A 24,720-nucleotide genomic window follows, 5' to 3' on the forward strand; every position below is an offset into this window, starting at 1 on the left:
AGCAAAAGCAAAGGCTACATACATCATGATGTTTCCAGAGTGACTTTCTGTGGGAGACAGTGAAGAGAGTGATGCCAACCTACATGAAGAAAACATACACAATAAAGCAGTTAATTTTTCTCATGGGTTAGGTGTTATTTTTCAGCATGATCTCAGCTGAAGAGCTTAAATTCATAAACGCAAACTTCCAGACTCTATTATTAACAGTAGGTATGTGCAGCCTTAATGCAAGACTTTGCAGTGTAAAAAAAAAAAAAAGCAGGAGGGATTTATCTTTTATAATTGATTTCACCGTTCTTTTGCTCCTAATGATCTGGCAAAAGCTAGAATGAACTGGGCAAAGGAGGTAAGGCAGGAGGCAGGTAAAACAACAAACCTGGTAATTAAAACAAGTCTACCTTAACAGCAAAAAAAAACAAAACCACAAAAGCTATTAATAAATCAAAAACTTAAAGTGACAATTTAAAGGTGAATAATCTTCCTTTGTTTCCTTGCAACTCAGTTAATTATGCATCCCTAACAGTAGGGCCAATTAAAGGACAAAATTACTCTGATGATTTAACAGGGTGACAATTTTTTCTTTCTGCATGGACAGCTTAACCAGGAATTCTATTTTTTCAGTAACATGCATTAGCCACTTGGCAACAGTAACTGTAAAACAAAAGCAGAAATGAACATTCAAGTTAACAGAATAACAAGTATATGCTAGACAGACTCAGAAAATTGTCAGGGTATTGATATTCATGTGGTAAAGTTATTTCAATAAATAATGTCCATTCTTCTGCAGACTCCTCATCTAGTGTCAGTTTACTACTATGAAAGGCTCCTTAAGTTCCCACTTCAAGTTTCAAGCACATATTTCAGTAGATGTGCAGATTTGCTCCATTATCATTCCGAGAATACTGCTACTCAATAATTAATGTTATTTCAAGCCCATTCTTTCCCAAGCTAGGGGTGTGAAACTGAATCTTATTGATATTTCACATGGCACTACGTAGAATCTGAAAAGGTGAGTATAAGTGGGAAAGAAAATAGAAAACTGCATTTAATATCATCATGTTTTCCTGAAGTGCTTGGCTTTTCGTATCTCAAGAAAGATGGAAATCTTAATTTCCCACCTTTCACTTCTGTTGCCCTGGCCAAAAGAAGCCTCTTGAACAACAAAAAAGCATAAAATTTTAGATTATTTAATCTTCACTTGACATTCTAAGAGTTTATCTGGAAAAGTAAGGTCACTTACCAGTTAGTTAAGAATTCTCTGATGTAAAGAGGCCACATGTACATCTAAATTATTTTAAGACTACAAAACAATTATTGAATTCTAGTGTGCTTAAAGAGTCCCTGCATGCCCTTCTAAGCATTTATTTTGTTTTTTAAATCTACACGAGGCATAAGGAAGAATGCACCTTGTGTCATTAAGTTTCCTGTTAAGAGAGTTATAATTCTAGAAAACAAAGAGCTTACCTTTCGGCAGTGGCTGTAAATGTAGCCTTCTACATCAACGCTAACAGCACTGGTGCATTCATCCAGAATTGCAAACTGGGGCTTATGATAAAATAATCTTGCCATCTGGAATGCAAGCCAAAAAGCTACTGTGAATACAGAACTATAACAAATAATGCAGTGTTAGAAGTTAAACTAAGAAACAGTATCCAAAAATTTACTGTGGCAAGGGAATTTCTTTTAAGTTGGCACCCACTGAAGCCTCAAGATCTGAGAGCTGTATATTATCTTTACTTTTTAAAAAAAAAGTTATTTTACAACTTTTGTTTACATAATTAATGTGTATAGCATGGTAAAAGGTCAACATTTCCTATTAAATTTTGTGTACAATAGGCTCTATTTTAGGTTGTTTTCACAGTATTCAGGTATTTCACATTTCAGGGGTTTCTTCTTTAAGTAAAATATTAATACTTAGTAAACAACAATTGCTTACAATTCAGGTTATGTTTTCAACCTATGTCTGGTATTTGTTAAGTATTTATGCTTTTGAGACATACTGCCATTCTCTGTTTTTCTCCCCCGCTGAGTACATCCATCCAGTCCTGAACACTATCCCAGCCTCCTTCACGTTCCAAGATTTGACCCAGCTGGACGTTATCCAAATACTCCTTCAGCACCTTTTATTGAAACAGGAATAACAAAAGAGCTTAAGTGCACTTAATAAAGTGACTGAAAAATGTTATAAAGGGTTATACTATTATACTGGTGTGCTATCACCCCTCAAATATTAAAAACAAACTACATGCAATTTCAGTATTTCTGAAGATAAAGCATTGCTCATCTTAACCAAGACAAGAGTTAATGAACTAATTATCATTACCTGGTCAGAAATCCCTTTCTTTCTCTGATCTTCTACAGTATCTGGATATATAACTTGATCTCTGAGTGTTCCAAGTGTCATATATGGTCTCTGAGATACAGTTAGAAAAAAAAAAGGTTTGTCAAATATTTCTAAACTTAGTCAAAGCAGGAAGAAAGAAAACACTATTGTCAATTGAAGTACTTGGCCTCACCTGAGGAACATAGAACAACTTTCCTCTTACAGGTTTTGTTAAACGCCCACCAAACAAAGGCCACAACTGCAACAAGAAAAAGGTTTAAACGTGACGAAAAAATTCCAATTACAACTGTGCTTTGGATTCTCCCCCATTTATTTCAAAAAGTTCCCTTACCTCACCAAGAACACGAAAAAGTGAGCTCTTCCCACACCCATTTGGCCCACAAATCAGAACATTTGCACCAGAGCGAACCTAAAAATGCAAAGCAAACACATTAAAAGGATAGTGAGAAAGGATTTCTGAAAGTTTCTACAAACATTAAGACAAGCTGGTATCCTTGTGGGCTTGTACACAGTACTTTCTGACATTACAATGAGTAATTTCAACCAATAATTAATTTTTTTTTCCAATAGTTTAGCACCAACTGCAGCTGTAAGAAAACACTCATAACAATAAAAACATTTTTTTCAAAATAGCTTATTGACGACTTTTTCGTTTTTTAAACTAACATGACAATTTTGTTCAAATTTAAGCATACCATATAAGCAGCTCTCCATTTTCGTTTCCACATTTTTTTATAAATCAGATTACCTCTGAAATTATCATCTTCACTTTAAAATTTTATACGAATATAGTTTTCTATGATATTATTAAAAACTTACCTCAAAGTTAAGGTCTTGAATCAAAACATCTCCATTAGGTGTCACCAACGGAACATGATCAAACCTATTTGTATTGCAAAATTAAAACAAAAAACAAAAAAAAAAGAAAACAGTTGCCTAAAAGCAGCCGTTACTGAATGCTTACTCAGAGGTTTAAGGAATAGGGCAAGACTTCAGCAGTACTTTTTTCAGTTTCCAACTAATAACAGTAAAGTAGTTCTTGAACCAAAAGTGATATCTTGGTCTTTAACAAACATCTAGAGATTATTTTTTTCCTTCATGTATTTGTTTTCTGAATCCTTCTAAGCCTTTGGTGTCCAAAACATATTGTGGATACAAAACTACATTTAAGGATGCATTTCATTTTAAATCTGCTAGTGGAAGTGTAATCTGTTGTGGTTTAGGCTCGGATGACCACTAAAACAAACAACAATTCTAGGATACAAAAACAAATGCTCACCTCCCCCTTGTTTGCTTTTTTTTTTTGGTTTGGTTTTGTGTTTGGTTTTTTTTTAACTAATAGCTCTATCATCTCCTCTTCTTCTTCCTCCCCTTTTTCCCCTCCGTTCCACTATGTGCTTTTCACATTGACCAGACTGAGGCTATTTAATCTCTTAACTGGCTTTACTTTATACCTTTAAGTAGTACTACTATGTCAATACTATGTTCCTCAGTCTGCAAAGAACTGAGGAACTGATCGCTACTTGAGTACATCAATGAACTGTTGAAGCATACAGAATTACAAGCAAATATTTTGAAACTGAATAGACTTGCTCCAGATTTTTTACAGCCAAATTATACCATGGAATTAAATCTATAACTGATGTATTTCTAAGAAGAAATTTGATAAAGTGTTAACAAAATGGTCTGGGAAGTCGTATTACAAAGGACAGCAGGAAATGTTACCAAAAAGGCTAAGTCCAGCCAGCGTAAGAGGACAAGGATTGACTTACAGAATAGAAATGCGGAGTGGGAGTGTGATGGAATTATTTGCAAATAAACTAGAGTACAACAGAAATTGCAGACTGTAATAATACATATTAAAATCTCTATTAATAGTGGTAGAGGGAAAGACTTAAAAGCCAGGCTACGTTACAAATAGTATTTGTAAGTTGTGGAAACTTTGTAAACATACTTGATAAGGTTATCAGTGTTGATGATTTCTCCAGATCCAGGTATCAAAGGCAAAGCTTGCTTTTTATCTGCATCTTAAATTAAGAAAAAAGTATTAGACACTGGAAGACTACATGGAGCTACACATATTGCATATGACATCACATCTACCTTTTTCTTGCGATACCATAGTACGCTGATATTTGCCACTATTCAAGTCCTTCAGAACCTGCATTAATTCTGTAATTCGAGCTGTGAAACTAAAAAAAAAAAGTGTATATATATATATATAAAAGTAATTCATTTTTAGAAGTTTTAGAAATCCATAGAAGCTCTAATAAGTACTCTGTTAAACCACCAAAATGACAAAGCTGACATAGAAACAGAATGTTTATAATTTAAGAGTTGCACTGAGGTTGTCCAATATTCACAAAAACCTTTTCCTGTAACAGCCAAATATTTGATAACTTTTCTTCTTAAGATGTAAAAAAACCAGTTTGGTAAATAATCAATACGTAATTGACTGGTGAGCGTTTGACAATGTCTTTTCAATTAAACATTCAAAATGTATGCTACTACTATTCAGACATGAAATTACTAGTGGTCATAATTAGCATGTCTTCAGAAAGGTTTTCAGCATAAAGTGTTTCTAATATCTAGATTTTTATGGTGCTGCAATGAACAAAGCAGCACATAAGCTCATTTTAATTCTACAGTCAGTTTCTTAAAATGAGATGAGAAACAGCAACAACATAACTTTAAGAAAGATTATTTTACACAACTACTATTAAAGCTTACCCAGCCAATCTTGTCATTTCACGGCCTGCTAGGACTATTCTGCCCAAAGCTTGGGACATTCTCAGTAACATTCTTCCACTTTGGTAGTAATCCTAGAGTAGAAGAAAGTTTCTTTATGTGGACTGACAAAATTTAAATTCGGGAAATTGTTTTAATTCTGTTCTATTTACCTCCAAAAGTTCTGCATGAGTACTATTCTGATGACGAGGATCAGCCAGGTTCAAAAATGGACGACTAACAACCAGGTAACCAACCACAGTGGCAAGGTCTGCAGTTTAAGAGTAAATATCAAGCCACACGTTAATTGAAGCAATAAGAAAAAAGAGAATTCTCATGTAAAAAGTTTAGTGTTTTGTTATTTATAGCAATCCATTAGCACAGGACAAACACTTACATTTGGCAATGATAGTATCAATGAAACCCATAGAGAACCGGAACAGGATGAAATTATGCAAGTGTTCCACCTGGTAAGTTACAGGAGAAAAACGGTCAAACTCTATCAGTACCTGTTTTACTATCTTTTCTTATTTTACAGATATTTGATTCCATAGTTATTTTTCAGCAAGTCACAGACACCTCAACATCCCTGTAACGGTGACGAGCACTACACAAGTGTCCCTGCTGGCAGAGACTTGCACTCTAGATCCAAACAACCTACTCATGACACCAAGCAGTGAGAGACTAGTAACTGTGGTGGATGAAAAGGAGGTAAGTAGCACAAGAAAGACCATTCTATCAGAAACTTGTGTTCTGCTTATAGCCTACTAATTAATTTTTAAATCTAATGACTATAGCAGCATAAACACCAGGCCACTATAATTCAACTTATATTAATATATGTCAAGAATCACCATGATAAAATTAATTGAAGCTTTGCTTAAGATGTTTTAGAAGATAAAAGAAGTCCTACCAGTTTACGGAAGGTTTTGTGAATAGTCTGTTTTTCTCTCAAGTTTCCATTATAAAAAGCAATTTCTTCGCTAAAAAAAAAAAAAAAAAAAACACAAAGCAAAACCAAACCCTTAAAGAATGCAACTTCATTTTGTTAAAGACAGTCTTTAAAAAAGTCAGCCATAAAACACAGCAACGTAGCTCTTTCAGGTACCTTAGGAAATAAGAGTTTGTACTTTTTCACCATAGTGGAACATAAGCTTATTATACCCCAGCTATAGTTTGTCTTTTGAATTAGGAATAAAATGCATATACAAATTACTTAATAATAATCCGCATAAAGATGCAAACATATAGCTCAGAACTGATAGCATCAGACTTTCCAAATATATTTTAACCCAGCTTCCATTTACACCACAGTATTACTGTCACTTATATCTTGCCATCCAAGTAAATCTATACCTGTTTGTAATAAGCCGTGAGTTGACGTATCTGTACTCCCCTTCATATTTTTGTTCTATAATAGTCATCTTGCCAATTGGTCTCCTTAAACGTGTAAGGAAAAACCCTGAAATAATTAAGTACGCCATCATGCTAGCTGGACCCTGTGAATATCAAAAAAGAATAAAGCCTTACCATCTAGAGTCTCAAATTGCAACACCTGTATTCAAAACACCCAGAAAGCATGAATCCTTTGATTCTCACCTCCCATTTGTCTATGTGACCAATTCAATTACTCTTGTCATTCCCTTCATTTTCCTTTCTTTTGTGCTGTAGATATTTTTACTAATTTTACTAATTCTCCATCCCCAGATGCCCTTCCCACCCCAGCCTCCTACTCCAGTTTTTAATCATCACCCAGTACAATCTTTATGTCCTACTGTCGTAGCTTATTTCATAAATAATTTCCTCATTTGTTCTCATTCCCCTCCTCATTTCCTCTCCTTCATTTCTACCTACTTCTTTTTCTCTATATTTGCTACATTGTCATAGCAGTGAATATTTCAGCCCCATTCCCTTCTTTGATCCATACATTTCCAACACATTTCCTGCTTCTCTCAAGCAGTCCTGGTAGGGATCTCCTATTCTTCCGGATCCTAAGCTTCAACAGACCAGGGCTCCCAAACTGCATGCTTAAATATTACTCAAGTGTGGCATGGCATAAAACCAAAGGTATAAACTGAATTTGGCATAAACTGCTTGTATTAAATAAGTATTACAGAGAGCAGTGCAAAGACATCTGAAACTGGAAAAGCTACCTAGGTTCAGATAAGCCTTACTGCAGTCTGTTTCCAGAAAAACATGTCATAGGTCCCAGAGCTACTTCTTGTCAAATCTTGAACATTTTTGATACCACATCATTTTATTAAGCTGAATAACTATTTCTGAAGTGATTCAGCTTATTGGGGGAATATAACGGTCATACAACTCAATGCAAGGAATGGCTACCCTTAATAGAGGCTGCAAAAAACCAGAAAACTTTTTTTCTCCCTTAAATGGAATTCATGCAAGATATAAGTACCCAGAAGGGTACTGTACTAAATGGGATTCCAAAGTAACTGTTAGAAGAAAATAAAGAACTTTATTGTTTCTTCAAATTGTTAACTGAATGCCTGCAAATTCTGATTTTTGTTTTGCTTGCCTCAAGATAGAGAGCACTGAAGAATACAAAACACTAAGTGTAAAAACATATTTTCGGTATATCCCCTCAAGTAATGGATGAATCTATAAATATCGTCTAGAGTTTTCCTCAGACTCCAAACAGGTACAAGGCTCTAACGAAAGAAGGGAAAATTTGCTTATTATGCTAAAAAAAAAAAATCCACTGGATTTACCTGAGCTCCTATTGCACTTGTCAGCTTGAAGATGTACAAAACTATATCTAAGAAGGGCTGTAAGAGATGCATAGAGGGGAAAAAAAGCATTAGAACACCAACATAAAACAAATACAGAATGGTCCAGAAACCACCAACCACCCCAAGAACAGTTACTGCTCCATATTAAAAGGACAATACTGGTTAACACATTATACAAACTCAATGCTAAAACAAAAGGAACCTCAGCCACATGACGTTATCCTGAAAACATTCACACAAAAATAGAATGTAAAAGCATCATGATATTCAGACAAAGTACACAGAATCATAGAATTGTTACAGTTGGAAGGGACCTTAAAGATCATCTAGTTCCAACCCCCTGCATACATACCATACAAAAAAGTACTTTACTATATTAGGTCTGTAATAACATTCTGCTCACTAAGACAAGCTGACTAGACCCCGTGATTACTTAAATGAAGTAATTGTGACAAATACTGAGCAGAAGGTCAATGCCATATAGCTGGCTATGTACCTGACAGAAACAATATTCCTATTTGCCAGCATCTTGTTCCATACACTCTCCCTCACAGCCAGGGCAGCCAAACTACAGGCTTTGTAGCAAGAAGTTTTTGAACACATCAACTTGTGTTTAGCTTTATACTTCTGCTTTTATGAACAACAGCTTCAAAAAAAAAGTTTAGTCTAAAAATTTCAACAGTATTCTACTTCATTACCTAAACCCCCTGAAATTTACAACAGGAATAGAGGGAAATGCTTATTCCACCAAACCTCCGTACCCAAAATAACATTTGTATGTTACTAAAAGCTAGCCATTGATTTTCTTCTGAAACTTAACTAGCTGAGAAAGCATATTCATCACTGTCCAACTGCAAAAGAACGTGCTACGTTCTTTAAAAGAAAATTTAATACAAATTATAACAATCCACAACAGCGCTTTAGCAGAGGTCATGGAAAGCACAGAGTATGAAATGATGTAATACCATAAATAACTTTTTTTAGCACTAGACTCCAACCAATACACATATAAATGCAAGCAATCGTTTTGAGCTCTGACATCACATCCTAGATGTTCACAGCTATTACTGAAAGTTCTCTTTGAAGAGACTTACCTTGCTAAGATTTGAGTACAGGTCCACTACACTGTTGCAGAATTTTTCCACATCTTGTGTAAGGAGTTGATCTGGATTAGCTATTCTGTTGTCCAGATTTCCCATTTTGTAGTACGTATAAGCTCTGAAACAAAACAATAGCTAAGTGGCAGAAAAAAATTCATTACCTGGGATCTCAAATAATTGTAAGCCCCCCCTTCATACAACCGAGATGGAAAGTAGTTCAAACGTTAATTGACTGTATGGAGTCAACATAGCTTGTGCTTCTGCCTGACCAGATCCACATTAAATCCTGCAGAACTGTTTAGGCTTCAGCTGAAGCTCAGACCCATGCTGCTCTATGCACTGCTGCTGCACTTAAGAGTTAGAAAACCCTCACAAAATCTCTGCATCAGCACACCTGACAAGCAAAATTCATTGCAGAAGGACACAAACGCTACTCAAGTTCATGCATCCAATACAGCCTGCAGGATTATTAGCTCCATATGAAAGCAACTGAAGTACTTTGGAAGCTGACCCAGTAATGGAAGCAGTACTGTGCATTTTTTTCATTTTTTTTCCCCAATTGAGCCAATTTTGCTGTCTTTGTGTCACATACAACCTAGACATGCCATTCATCTTTAACTGCACATTAACTGCAGCCACAAGCTTTTTCTAAACAGTATACCTAGCCTATTAAGCATCTTGCTACCTTCTTACCATGTACTTGAAATGATTTGGATTGATTTTAATCAATTCAGTTTTTAAAACCTTTAGACATTAACAAGGTATTACTTACTTAAGATATTCCTCATAGAGGTATCTGGTAAGTCTTACTCGGAAGCAAAGTTTCAATTCATTTAGACCATACTTCAGGAAGTTATTCACTAAAGAGATCTAAAATAAGAGACAGTACTTCAATATTTAGCTAACAAGATTTAATATACTTAGATCACTTTGCCGTATAAAGTGTGCAAACACTTTAGAACAGGTGAATTCTCCCCTTGAAGTCACTAATACTACTAACACACCTAAGACCAACCACAGAGCATCTGCAGGACCATTAATTAGGTTCCTGTCTACATTTCTTAAGATTCCAGTTCCCAGTGGATCTCACCACATCAAAAGATTTAATATAAAATTATGTTCATATAGCATATCTTCAGCTCTTCTGATAAGCTTTAGAAAAGAACCACCATTTGACAATCATTACCTTAAACTGATTGATTCACTTTTAAATATATTGTAAACCAGATAACATTATCTATTAGGTAGTAACAATTATTTCTATCTGGTGCAGGTCAGAGATGTTGACAAGCTGAAGGAAAGTTAAACAGTGGAAAAAAAAAAACATAACAAATCTCAGAAGAAGCTGTAAGACTAAAAAGAAATCTTCATCTTCAATGGCATCAAAAGAATCCCAAATCTACAATGTTGAAACATCATCCAACCCATAAGACGTTATTACGCAGTACCACAGATGGAACGTTAAGCTATCAGTCAAAATTGCTATCAACAAAACCAACCTGAAAACCTCAACATATCTGTCAGAAAAATAGTTGCAATCAATAAGGAAACATGCTGATAGAGCCTCCCACAAACTGGAGACAGAAAATGAAACGTGTCTAAATGCAGACCTGCATGTAAAACAAGTCATTTCCATGGGTTTTAAGACACTCATTTGATATCTTTTCCTCAAATTCTTAATTTACATTTAAAACATGTTCTACTAAAAGGCAAGCACAAGAAAAGCACTTACAGCAGGCATTGCGGCGATGAAGTTGAACAAATATTTCTTGAAATCTTTTCTGCTGCGGCCAATGATAGCACTGTAAACAACGATCAGCTAAGAGTTAGTTACAAGAGAAACAAGAAAGTATAAACTAGCATGTCTTAAGTGGATAAATTCTTAGTGGACCACATAGAGAAAAAAATCACGGTGGAAATCTGTAGTATCAGCTGTAGGATCAAGTATGACAGACTTCTGTAAGTTAAGTGATAAGTGACAGACTAAGCAACTATCATCTTTCTTCTGCAATAACTACCCACATTAGGGGCTCAGAAATGCATGGTCAAAGAATATCTGTTCTTTTCCTTCTTTGCTTTCATAGTTTGTCACAAGAAGGAAAGCAGTCCTTCCATTCTACAAAACACTGAAAGTATCTCCTGAAGTACAATATCATTTTGAATTCACACTTTAAGACAAATTCTGACTTGCTTCAATTAGCAACAAGAGCAATAAGATTAATCAGAGTCTAGAAAACACTTTCTATAGCAGTAAGACTGAAAGCATTGTGTTTATCACTCTAAAGAGCAAACAACTCAGTAGGAAGAAGTAACAGTCCTAATATCCAAGTAACAAGTCTGGGTCTATGACATAGAACCCCTATTCTGAAGTGGCACCTTGGACATTCAGATCAACATAAGATTTAGTCTTCAGTGTACAAAATGTGACCAAAAGAACTGAAAATCATTTAATAAGTAAGTGTTGGTTAAAAAAATTAAATTGTGTCGAACAGCAGAAAAACAGTTGATTAAAATTTTTTTTTCTTTAAAAACAATATAGGGTTCCCCCCCGCAAGAACTGCAACTACATCAGTTTTCCCAACTGTTTTATATAAATAAGCAAGCTATGTGTTCTGACAGACTACTTTCCCTGTTAAACACAAGAAAGACTGATTAAAAATAACAAGTTTATAGATACCTTTCAATAACTGTTCCATTTTGAATCATCCAAATATCACAATAAGTGCGGACTACCAGCATCACAGCAATAAGCAGCAAATAACCTGTCTAGTACAAAAATAGAAGTGTAACAGTTAAACAATGGATAAAATACACCACTTTTCTGATAGATATGGTTGGAGCACTTACTAGAAGAGAGTAGTACCCTGCTGCCCCCAGCTAATGTAATATTTGCTTAATTTGCAGGAAACACATTAGCATACAATATTTTTAATAAAATATTAATTACATTTTTATGGATAGTTTGTCTTTTAAAAAGTTGTATTTGGTTGATATGTATACTAGACATAGCCTATAAGATGGAGGATTGCAGGGATAAAGACATTACTGCTATTCTGAGACACCCTTCTGCCATAAGCATAGAGTCATACAAGTATAAGGGTCTTCTGAAAGTCACCTACTCCAACCCCCCCACTCAAAACAGGGCCACTAGTAACCAGTTAGACCTTGTACCATTGATCAAAAACCTTTAAGCCCAAGAGTCCAGACAGTTTTCCATCCACCTCATGTCCGCTCATTCAGACAATTCAGTTTGGCTACCAGGGTACTAGGGGAGAGACCTTAGCCTCAAGGCCTTACTAAAGCCAAAGTATTCGACATCCTCTGTTCTTCCCTTACCCACGGAGGCAGTCATCTCATCTCTGAAAGCAATCAGGTTAGTAAGGTACGATCTGACATTCGTAAATCCAGGCTGGCTGCAATCACCTTTTTGTCCTTCACGTGGCCACAGTTCGCTTCCAGGAGGATTTGCTCACAGCCTTACTAGGAATATGGCAAGGCTGATCAGCCTGCAGCTTCCAGTTTTTGAAGACGGGAATGATGTTTGGATGTTTTTGTGATTATCAGGAACCTCTTCTGATGGCCATGACCTTTTGAAGTTGATGGAGGCCAGCTCTGTCAGCACTCTGAGGCATTCCTATCCATGCTTCTACCTTCAGTGTACTTCCTTTTTGTGAACAAGCTGTTGAAGGTCCCTGTTTATCCAGGCTAGCTGGCTGCCATGCTTCCTCTACATTCTGTACGTTGTACAAGCGCAAGTCATTGCTCTTGTGCCTGATGTATGTCAAAGTTCTAATATATTACAGTTCATCACTTACCTTCTGAGCTCAACTAATGCTCTCTTAAAAAACGTAAGTATTCTGGAAAGCATGAGAAAGATGCTGAGCCAAACAATTTTATCTTGCTAAATTCTAGTCTGCATAGTTTTCCTGAAATGATGCTAACAAACTTTTTGACAAATTCACTTTCCAATAAGGGTTGCCTAGATCTAAGTTACAAAAGCAGAACTATGGATGAATAGCATGCTATTTAAAGATGGGACACATTTGCACAGAGAAATGTACTACATCAAATCAAGCAAAACTCATGATGTCCTTTTAAAAGATATGCTACAGATAGTAATTATTAGCTGACAGTAAATGGCTTATCTTGTAATTGAAACCAGAATGCAACTTTTTAGTGATTTAACAACTGAACACACATGTACATTTTTAAACTAGCATGTTGCTATTTTAAAAAATGTAGTACAATTTAGTCCTATTCAGGTAAAGTATATGCTTTTCTTTACATTGCGATACAATTACAAAAGAAAACTTGACCCCAAAATTCTCATTTTTATTTGTTACTGCAGGCAATACTTACCTCTTTACAAAGTGTTCTAGGGACCATTATTTTCAGGATTCGACATATTCTTGCAAGAAACACTCTGTCCACCATTGCTCGCTCCTTCTTTCCCTCTTTCTGCTGCACATAGAACAAGCGAAATAAGAAAACTGAGACTTTTTTGGTAATGTATTATTTAAATGTTGATCTGATATTTTCCCATTCATATTTCAAGCTACCTTCCTTCCTTCTGCAGCATTTGCAGTATTTCCCTCCAATTTAAGACTGGCTCACACAAGTTAAATGAAATGTAAGAATCGGGAGCATATGCCCTCCCAGCTAACAGAAATCCTAAGTAAGAGAACTAAGCTTTCCAAAAAAATTGCAACAGGAAGTAGCTACCATGATATAAAACAGTATTTATTTCAAATCTACATTAAGAGTGATACACAAACAATGCAGACCACTGCATTAAAACATCCAACTACAACTTAGAATACAATCTGCCATCTCTTAACATTGCTTGTCTCTAGAACACCATTGGCCAGTATTTTTAAAGATTTCTTCCATCATTTCTCCAGAGCATCAATGGTTTAAACTCCTTGACTGTAGAGCCCAAACTTGCTTCAAGTGAAACCAGAGTTTATTATTCCTTTACTTCTAAAAAACAGTGCAACACACTCCTTGTGAGCTAAATCTACCAGATTTAAAAACCCTCTTATACCGAAACACCTTCTATCTGATTCAGTTGCATTTCTTTATTCTGTATAACCTTATCTTCCGTCCTGACTAATCCGAGTACTTCTTAACAAGCTAATAGTCCAGGTTTTCACAGTTGTGACATCAGGATTCAGCCCTAAAAACAGACTAAAAGGCCATACAAGTGTACTTAAAACAAGTCCTGTCCAATCAACCTAATCCTGCTATCTTTACCATCCAAGACTTACCTGAAGCATAAGTTATCAATACCTATAGTAATAGTACAACACGCTCAGATGAGAAACCTGAAAGAAAAAACTAGGGAGACAGGATAGGGAAGGCAAAAAGTAGCCTGTGATTAACCACTGATCAACTCAGACAATCCTATCAAGCACACTATTTTTAATTTCCAAAGATCATTAAACCACAGAAACTTGCACAGAGCCCAAATTAATCTCTTCACTTACTGTTTACATATGCAACATGGTGGGCAAAAAGTGCAAGCTCTGAGACCCAGCAAACACAAATTTTCTCTGAATGCTCTGTGAATAAGCTTACACCTGTTGTCCATGGCATGAAGTCAACTATAGTCCTTTGCAAAAAACTATGCAAATGCAAACTACAGATAAAAATTCTAGCCAGATAGGATGCAATATGGCAGATGATAAAAGTATTTTATTAAAAATTATTTACACTAAAATCCAAGCAATCCCAACAGCTAAAGACTACTGTCCAGGCCTAACGAAGCATGACATGTTTTTGCTTTTCTGTAATGGAAGTGACAAACACAATGCCTGATGTGCCAAGTTTCTAGCAGTACCAGACTAAACATAATCGATGTCTGAGCTAAACCTATTCTTCCTCTCTATTTGTCTCTTCCCCGTTTCTACTTCTGTGTTGCACTTTTTGTGCCAATACCTTCTTTCCCAGAGTTTTTTTTCCTTAGACTGTTAATTCCTCATTCAGTATAATTTTGTTCAAGATGGGCAGGAATAAGAGAAAGCTAGTTAAGATTTTTACAAATAGATATAGCTATGTACAATACAGGTGTTTATGGCAGGTAGCACAGTCAAGGTCTGGTTAGAAGCTAACATGATGCTTGAATACGTCTTTATATTTATCCAGTGCAAGCCTTTTCTTAAGTTTTCAGCAAAGATGGAAGGTACGTGGAATGGTTATCTATTGATACTACCATATGACGCATTATTTCTAATCATGGGCTCTGCCCTTTGGGCTAACTGTCATATTTTATTTGAACATGAAGCAAAAAAACTTGACTTAAAGGGATATAATACATACTTTTCAAATAAATGAATTAACAGACACAAAAGAGATCAGGGAAATGCCAAACCTCCTACCAGAAGTTTGAAGTACTTTTTAGAAATTGTTAGACTCTACATCTTTTTCCATACTTTCTTCTTTTAAAAAAGCAAATACAAGTCATACCAAATCTACAGGCAGCTGTTTGTTGCTATGCATACAGCCAAACTTACAACACTAGTTATTAAACATTCATGAGGCAGAGATGAAAAAGCACGATACACAACAAGCACATATCATTATGCAGTCAAACTTCAGCTACATGAAACTAGCCTGATTATTCCATTTGTTTCACCAATGCAAGTCTGAAAGTATCATTCAAACCACATTTACATCATAGCCATCATTCCATCCAAAATAAACCCACAATTATGGGACTTAAAAGTTAAAAAAAAAAACAAAACCAAAAAACCAGTATTATTTGACACTGTTAAAAATATATTACATGAAGAAACAATTACCTCATTGTTCTGCAACGCTTGTTTTCCACTTCTTTTTCTGTAGAGGAAAAAATAAAGTATTTTGCTTGTTATTAACACACATTTCTTTGTCTTGATCTCTACACAGAAAAGACAAAAAGGAAAGCTTGGGATTACATCCCTATCTATTTCTTCCAAAGCAGTACAGTGCCTTCACAGCAGGGCTACCTTTTGTTGTTTTTATACAATTTCAATGAAACCTTACTCAATGAAACAATGAAAAGCATTCAGTTTCACATAGGGAAACTAAGTCTCCTTCTTTCATAGCCGAGTTTTGCTTTACATTGGCTTCTGTATCTTGAAGTCCCAGTGTTTCTGTTTCTCACATACACTGGGCAAGCATGGCTACATGGTTCCACCCACCACAAATGAAAACTACATGAATGTCAGTTCAGCAATCCAAGCAAGCCAACTTTGATGTTTTGCATTATCTACATAAGCCAAACAGATTTGTTTTGCATTATATTTGACTTTCAAATAACACATTTTACTACATATAAAGATTATTTGTTCATAAACATGTGCTGCAGGGGAAGATGTCAGATCCTGTGAAACCAAGTTCCTACAAAGGTGTACACTGGAAGGGGACCTAGTTTGTTTTGTGTCTTTTCCTTCCCCTGCATTTTACAGAACAGATAGATACAGAACAGAACACATAAAAGAAAAATATTTATCGACTAGTGCTAAACAAACATTCAAAAGTACAATGCTATTCTTCTTCCTCTCCTTTTAAGAAAGGCAAACTGACATATAAGAAAGTTATAGATTGTTTTTCTTCCTTTCTGAACATTCAAGCATCAGATAAGCACATGAAGCTGTTGGGAGAGTTTATGCATTTACGTAGTTTAAAAGTGACAGCTAACCATATTAAATTCTAACCTACCATTTCTCAAGCATCATAGTAAAACACTGAGAGCAGGCTGCCCTAAAACTACAACTTTCCTACACTTTTAAGACAGCACCTAAGAAATTACAGGTAAGCAGACTATGAAAGGCACTGCTCCTTCTGCCTGTAACATCAAAACAACTGCAGATTGCCACGCAACCAGTTATCCCACAACTTCATCAACAGCATCACTTCACACTTTAAAGCTCTGCAAAGAAAATATCTAGGATGAAACCATGCCTATGAATGTCACTGACCACTGAAGAGAAATAACTTAATTACTGAAGGAAGAGGCAAGGTAGCAGAATATGAGAAAAGAAGGAAAGGAGGAGACCATTAAAGCGAGAAGGGAGAGACGCCAATTTAACAAACACTTAATTAAAGGTAATGGTGAGATGGAAGCCTGAGAAAAGATAAAAATCTTGTAAGACTACTTGTGCAAAAAACAAAACAAAGAACATGAAAGACAACAGAGGTCAGACAGGGGGAAATAACTTAATAAAAGTTCAGAAGAGATATACCACTTAATCAGACCATGATGGAAGCACGTCTGCGGAAACGCTAAAACAGTGTGCAAAGCCTAAAAAACAACCTAGTTCAAAGCTACATCCTGGTGATGCAGGAGCAATGTATTGCTGGTACGGTACAAGAAACTTCTTAATACATGTTGTAGTTTTTCACGGTACAAAAGATTGACCTATTTTTTTTCCTCAAAGCAAAGAGTGTCCTTGAGTATGGATCAGTCCAATCACATCTGGTTTGGAGAAAAGTAGTATTCTTAGGCATGAATAAATCGTTATCAAAGTATGTGGGTATTTTCCTAGATGATTCATGACTTGCTGTAATGCAAAAGGAAAGTATGCTGCTCTTCCAGATATGCTATAATAATTCCTAGTTTTGTTGCTTCAAGGCCTGCCAATGTTTGAAGTCACAACACCCATAATACACAACTATTTCAGCTTTAAAAGGATCAGAAGTGAATACATTAAAATAGTAATATATTAAGACGATGAGGCCCAGAATTATTCTGGCAGTTGAATACCTTTGATGTATTTATTAATACATTTTTTCCTACAGTAGCTGTTGAGAAATTCAGCAGCTGAAACTACTAAACTGAAACTGATTATCCATTAAAGAGAAAGGACTGTTCAGAAACAGTGATATTTAATTGTGAACTCGCATTTAATTAGAATTTATACTTATAAAGTTTAAGATAAAAATCAAGTATTTGTAAGTTGAAAACCTAATGAAAAGAGAGCTTTAACAGTGTTTTGTTCTCTTTTTCTAAAAAAATTCATGCAAGCTCAAAACAAGACTAATATATCACTAAGAAAGGAAACAATCTTCTATATGAAGCATGGATTATCTAGAAGCAGAAAAATAAATGTGGCTACAGCTACATAGCTCCAAAAATGTTGCTCTTGCTATTAAAAAAAAAATAAATTAAGCCATTGTTATTTTAACAAGTAAAACCATTTTACTTGCAAGAAAAGACTGTGCCAAAGTTCTGCCTGGAATAAAACTTACACAGGCCAATTGCTACAGAACTTTTCCTTCTCAAGAGTCTCTTTTTTCAGTCTGATACCTATTGGCACTACTCCAGACTGTAGAATTTTTTTTGGTGAGAATTGTGGTAACATCCTCATTGCATTTAAAGACTAAATAACACCCTCAATTAGTCAGCAAGAATACAACAAGACTATCTGGTTACAGCAGAACGCTCTAACATTTGGAATAGATTCAAGCTCTCTGTTATTCCTGACATCTCATTTACTTAATGCTGGAGCATCACAAGCCTTATTGGTGAAGGAAGGCAAGTGCTACATGCTGTCCAAACTCTCTCCTGCAAATAACTCCTCTGGTATAGAGGCCATTGTTGAGTAGCACAGTGCAAGGACTGCTTGGAATAGAAACATAAGGCTGCCTTTTACTGCAATGTTAACTTTAGTGATTATTCTATCAACACATATCGCTCTCTAGTTTGAGTTTAAAACTGTGCTTTTTATTATCATAGGAGTGCCTTGAAGCTCAAGTGCTACTGATGCTTGACTTGGTGATGTGGGAGGGTAACAGCTACAATACAGCTCATGTTAGTAAAATTCATCACATGCCTATTCAATCAATATTACTAAATTCAGGCAGCTACCATCAGATTGCAGAAGAGCTCTACTTTTGATCTTTAGTGTGGTTACTTTCACTTCATCACGAGGTACTCACAACGAAACCCTCCCCTGAGCATATGTACTGAGGCTGATGCTGGACTGGCTGGGACAATGAAAGATCCCAAAGCAAAACCAACTTCCAGACAGTTTGAATGGGAGTAGCACTGGATTCAGCAGTGATGTGAAACGTGCCCCATAGAGAACACATTTCTGTTCCTCTCTATCTCAAAGTCAGAACTGTGCAGTGACCATTCACCATTAATTTCTCCCCTTTTCCTTCTATATCACAAAGTCCAGAAGTTTTTCTCCTGCTGTTCCCTGGATTTGGATTGCTTTTTTACTTCCAACCACCAGTTCCCCCGAGACATTAGATTTTATCAAAAAGAATTCAATAGTTACATTACAGATACTAAGAAAATACAAGAACTTGCTTTAGGTAACAAAGAGGTATAGTGACAAAATAAGACTACAAGAACAAATATTCAAAAGATGACTTTATGGCAAGAAAAAAAAAATATGGCATACACCATAAAGCAATCTCATCCAGGAAAGTAAGTTATTACATTTTTGAACTTATGAATACCTAACTTTGCAGGTTAAAAATAACGGAATTTTAAACTGAACTACGACAGTTTACGTATGGAAAGAGTATTTTGAAAGCATGAGTCAAGCACAAATTAATACAGTAACATTTACTCAAAACTACACAAAACCTTGTATATTGAACTGCTCTAACTTCTCTGAAATAAAACATATAGGAATATAAAAGCTATCTTTCTTCCAAGCTCTTACTGTATCAATAGAATGCAGAGTTCTGGAGCAGAATTACTTAACTTACTATAACTCATCTCCAACATCTGCTTGCTTTTCAGTTTTTCCACACGGAAGATGCTTGACAAACTAAGTTTACTGCCAGGTAGTTATGAAAAAAAGAGTTGCCAATACAGTAATGAAATAACAGACTTCATTAAGTAGCAAGTAGATGATGAGCAGACTCTGACTTCTGAGCTTCCTTCATATCCACATAGACAAGGAGGTGTGGTGATGGTGAGGTTGTTGAAAAGGGTTACCCAGACAATATTTAGAAAAAGACATAAGATAAATGATGGCACTAAAATATTTCTCACAGTGAGTCAAATCTATTGATTTGGATAGGCATAGTTTCGGATAAGGATATGAACACAGATTATTCCAAGATGAAACAACACTAGAAGACTGTTTCTGCATAGTTTCTTTACAATTTTCTATGGAAGTGTGAAAAATCTTAATTACATACATCTCTCTGCCTGTGTACAGCAGGTATTACTACTACCCTAGTCAAGTCTTTCTCCAAACTTCCACAGTCTCAGGCTTAAATTTTAAAGCAATCAATACATCAAATACTACTTTCAAAGGCAGAATTTCATCCACAGATCACCATAGTTGATGCAGCAACTTCTCTGCAGCAATGCAGACCAGAAAGCTAATAACAAATCATGTAGAATGAGATACAAAGTACTGTTGATTCAGATGATCTATCTATGGAATAAACTTACAGAATATCTAGACTAAGTAATTCTGTAAAAATCATCTTCTATACTGAAGATGGGAAGAGAAGGAGCTTCTATAAAGACTTAATTCTATTAAAATAATAATAATTTTAAAAAACTCACCTTTCATCTGCTTCAGATGACCATCTATGGTAACAAAATATAAAGATCAGCATGAGTGTAATCTACATCAATTTTCATGGTGTTTCCTCTGACTGTTACCTTCATGCTAAACAAAACAAAGCATTCTTTCAAAATAATTCTCTATGCTTATGGTGTTTAAAGTCAGACTCAAGTCAAACTAACACTTCAGTGATTACAACAGGTGTACATAATAAAGTCACTTTTAACTACAGCAATATCTTAGACACTCCTTATCAAGGTTACCATTTACAATAGGGAGTATTATGATCAGTTTTGGACCTCCAGTACCAAAAAAAAAAATTTATAAACTTGAGCAGGTTCAGCAGAGAGCCATCACGATGGTCAGGATGGTGGAGCACTAGCCCTATAAGAAGAAGCCGAGGGAAGAGGGCTTGATCATCCTGGAGAAAAGGCTGCATTGCATGAACCTAATAAATTGCAGCTTTCCTTTACCTAAGAGGCCACTGAGGAGACAGAACCAGACTCTTTGCGTGGGCACGTAGAAAAGAGACCACAGACGTGAACTGAACTGGGGAGGTTCTAACTGTATATGAGGAAAAAAGAAAAATAATAATAAAAACATCATTATTACAATAACAGAGCATTGTAACAAGTTGCGAAGATTGTGGAATCTGTCATTGGATGTTTTCAAGATGTGACTGCACAAAGCCCTGAACAACCCAGTCTGAATTCAATGTGGATCCTGCTCTGAGCAGACATTTGGATTACGTGACCTCTTGAGGTGCCTTCTATCCTAAATCATTCTATGATTTCACTTTAAAAAAAAACAAACAAAAACCACACACACAAATCATGAAGAGATTAGAGAGATAATGCGAAATGTATCACCTGAAGAAGTTTCAGGAAAAGCAACATCTCAGATGTAGCCTGCTACCGATTACTTAGCTGCACAGAGCTTTTACAGCAAAAATACAGGCAACAAGCAACGTATGAGCCGTACTGGGGTGACACAACTGCACCAAACTTTTCATTCATATATGCATGGTAACCAAATAGCAACTCACTAAAGATAAGTAAATAGGCAAGTACTTATCCAACAGACAGTAGGAAATACAACAAAACACCTTCCCCGAACAACTGAGAAACATGATCAGCCAAAACTAGCAAGATGTTCTAAAGAAACTAACAGTTTCAGGACTCTGTACTGGCAGCTGATCCCACTTCAAGGGTAGCAGCATAGCACAGGGGGGAGGCAGAAAACTTGATAATACCACACAATTTCAGTCTCCAAATAAGTGTTGGTCACAGCACTCAGTCTTTGGGTTTAACTCCATTTCCACACCAGTGAAGCTGTTCTCTCTAAAGAAACAGGTGACAATGGTGGTTACTTGAAAAGCATAATTCTCAACACTACTGAAGAAGAAAGTGATTTGAGAAACTGGGAAAAGCCTTCAAGAGGCTGTTGAGTATTACTGAAAGGTCTCAGGAGTACTAGTTCTGTGGTATTTATTAGCAAACAAGAAAAAGTTAAAGGATTACTCTATCTAGAAATACCTGTCTCCTTCCAGAACAAAGTTCAGTGGAAGCAATGTACACTGAGCTAAGCTTAACAACAAGGAATTGCAGATGAAAAAGGAGATATGCAAGACTTCCAGTTTAATGACAGGTGAAGAGGAAATAAAGGTTTGAAAGTGTTATGTTGTGCTTCAGTGCAAGAAAAACTAGGAATTTCAGGGCATGCTACCTTCCTTCTGTAGAGTACGATGGCTAGTTTCTGCCCAACACAATGTAAAGAAAGAGTACCTGTTTGAGGGGTAAGTGGAGCTTTTCAAAGAGACCTCTAAGCAACCTTTGTATTTGTATTTTGCAGACCTTACATTCTAGAATGGCACTGGGCAATTTTCATAGCTTTAAAAAAAAAACAACACACAAGATAAACAATTGTGTAATAGTTCAGTTATTTGTGCAATTCTCAAGCCAGTTTTGCAGTCAAGATAATACTGTAACATTATAAAGACAGAATACAATTCAAATGACTAAAGATGGAACGCAGCAGCATACCCTGTTACAGTGTGAAGAAATAACAGCTACAATAAGAAAAGTATAGTGTCAGTCACAGCACACTCATTGGTAGACATCGCTTCATATTGCATACCCCACAGAGAGGAATAGAGAGCACCGGTACAGTTATTTCAGGTCAAGGGCAGAAACCTTACTCAGACGCCTGGGCACAGTCCAAAAGCATGCCCATTTACACAGTACACCCTGAGCACACACAGAAACCAAGAGCACAATTTTCTTGGCTCCAGGCTGGTGGCTAGTTGCAGCATAACCAAAAATAATGCAAGGAGAATGCATCGAGTCAACCAAGAAGGGGACTCTGAGAAGGTCACTGACAGCTGTGTCACTGCAAGCAGGCCCTCTTAATTGCCCTGCATTTGCTAAAGCTCAAAAAGTTTCTGCAAACGTTTGAGACAAAGGCAATGAAGTACCGTCAGAGAAAATTCTACATTTCAGTAGAAGTCTGCATCTTGATAACAAAGTAAGATGTAGAGAAAAACCTTAGAGCTATTAGTTTTTCCACAAGCTCGTGCTCTGACCTGAGCTGTGGCTGTAGCTCTCCCTTCCAGCTAACAGTGGAAAAAGACTTATAGCTCCCTGCAAAGTGAAAAATAAAAGTTTCGCAACGTTACACACACTTAAACTAGATCCTGGCTTAGACAGCAATCATTTTATGCAACTTAATCAGAGAGAAACCACTAATTAACTACCTAGGTCCAAAACAAAGGCAGTCGGAATGCTAGGAGTACGGCTGAGTCATCTGGTTTCTCCTGTCTCCATACCCTCCGGCTGAAGACAGGTTTTCTGAGCCCCAGGCAGGTTCTTGTACCAAATTTGATTTTAGACGCATTTTCTAATAATCCTATCAGCATGTTTTCACCTTTTTTTTTTTTAATTTAAATGCTAGTGCACGTACAGCAAGTAGTGGACTGAACAGTCACACTCACATTCTGGATAAATCTACTTCAATGTAGTTATGTAGAATTTTTTTCAGACACAAAAAGCAGCACAGGTTCCCTTTAAAGTTTCTACATACATGGTCACAGCTTATTAGTCTGCAGCAAGTAATTCCACCCTTCTTGTCAAGCAGTCAGGGGGGACTGGACTAGAAAGGTCCCTTCACGCAAAGTACACTAGCAAGGCTCACCTAAACATCTTCAGAACCTAAAGAAATCAGGCAAACTAACAAAAGGGAATAATATCTAAACATACAAAAACCAGAATAAAAATGCATGACTTGCTTTAAGTTACAACTGCCACTTGTTATGTTTAAACTTTAGTGTTATATTTGAAAGCTCCTCCAAACATTTGAACGTGTATCTGTCACTTCTGATTGTACTTGTATCAGTCACTGCCAAGCTGTAGGTTCATGGCCAGTCCAGCCGACGACAAAAGCAGAATACCTACTTCCACTATGTCAGAAGAAAAAGGCTGAGAAACCCAATGACAGGCAAGTCCATAGGTCATGTGTCACCTAAGATGAACTGTGTAAAACCCTATTTGATATAGACTGTGTCAACAACTCTGTTGACCTCTCTCAACTCAAATGAGCCTTTCCCCTTGCTTTAGCCACGTCTAACCTTTAAAGCCTCAAGCATACATTTTTCTTCCCTTGTGCATTTTTAACTCCACAGAAGGTATTCCAATGTCCAAACCCTAGCATCCTCTTGGATGCTAATGGACACAGCTGGGTGATGTCTAGCAGCAGACTCTAAAATATTTTGTCACCTTTCCATATATTACAAATTTCTTCCTATTAACTGCACTCTGTTTCTTCCCTTTCCATGATCTTGCAGTTCCAAACTCTTTGCCCTAATTACTTTCTATTAGTCCTTTCAGTCCCTTCTTCCAGCAGAAAGCTGTATGAGTTAAACACCTTCTTTTTGAAAGTCATCCAAGTTGATTCTCCATGGACAATATCCAGTTCCTTTATGTAATACCACCTAAGGTTTGACTTCTGAAGCAATCAAATCTTGAGCAAATACTCTGCCGCTTCTTGTTTGAGGCAGTAATGCCTAATATTCAAGACAAAGCTCATAAAACAGACATGGGATTAGGTTTTTGTGGATGAAAGGTAACATGTAACTTAATTTTATTTTATGCATGTAGTAAAAGGGAAAAAAAAAAAAACATAATGTACAATCCTATACCGTATAACCCTACTTCAGCATTTACTATCTTTTTGAGTATTTATATTTAATAAGGGTTTAGTGTCTTTGTTTAAAATAGTACAACGTT

At 36.2% G+C, this 24,720-nt stretch overlaps 1 protein-coding gene across 4 annotated transcripts in view; it reads right to left on the bottom strand.

The window, feature by feature from the left end:
• Positions 1-24,720, bottom strand: part of ABCD3 (ATP binding cassette subfamily D member 3) — a 33,161-nt gene that overhangs the window by 3,884 nt on the left and 4,557 nt on the right. Inside the window, exons 2-24 of one of the 4 annotated variants that reach the window (XM_054211649.1) lie at positions 20,914-21,004; positions 20,440-20,545; positions 15,722-15,758; positions 13,281-13,382; positions 11,599-11,687; positions 10,654-10,723; positions 9,694-9,791; positions 8,916-9,039; positions 7,801-7,857; positions 6,428-6,570; positions 5,985-6,054; positions 5,469-5,538; positions 5,245-5,342; positions 5,075-5,166; positions 4,448-4,536; positions 4,299-4,371; positions 3,164-3,227; positions 2,676-2,753; positions 2,517-2,582; positions 2,324-2,413; positions 2,001-2,120; positions 1,465-1,569; positions 23-79 (exon numbers count right to left, since the gene is read on the bottom strand). In XM_054211649.1, coding sequence (XP_054067624.1) covers positions 23-79; positions 1,465-1,569; positions 2,001-2,120; positions 2,324-2,413; positions 2,517-2,582; positions 2,676-2,753; positions 3,164-3,227; positions 4,299-4,371; positions 4,448-4,536; positions 5,075-5,166; positions 5,245-5,342; positions 5,469-5,538; positions 5,985-6,054; positions 6,428-6,570; positions 7,801-7,857; positions 8,916-9,039; positions 9,694-9,791; positions 10,654-10,723; positions 11,599-11,687; positions 13,281-13,382; positions 15,722-15,758; positions 20,440-20,492 — 1,845 coding nt within the window. In that variant the 5' untranslated portion in view covers positions 20,493-20,545; positions 20,914-21,004. Of the gene's footprint in view, positions 1-22; positions 80-1,464; positions 1,570-2,000; positions 2,121-2,323; positions 2,414-2,516; positions 2,583-2,675; positions 2,754-3,163; positions 3,228-4,298; positions 4,372-4,447; positions 4,537-5,074; positions 5,167-5,244; positions 5,343-5,468; positions 5,539-5,984; positions 6,055-6,427; positions 6,571-7,800; positions 7,858-8,915; positions 9,040-9,693; positions 9,792-10,653; positions 10,724-11,598; positions 11,688-13,280; positions 13,383-15,721; positions 15,759-20,439; positions 21,005-24,720 lie in introns of those variants that run through there. The other 3 variants (XM_054211650.1, XM_054211648.1, XM_054211647.1) reach the window with 3 other exon arrangements.

This window comes from Rissa tridactyla, chromosome 8 (genome assembly GCF_028500815.1).
Source record: "Rissa tridactyla isolate bRisTri1 chromosome 8, bRisTri1.patW.cur.20221130, whole genome shotgun sequence".
Classification (NCBI taxonomy): domain Eukaryota; kingdom Metazoa; phylum Chordata; class Aves; order Charadriiformes; family Laridae; genus Rissa; species Rissa tridactyla.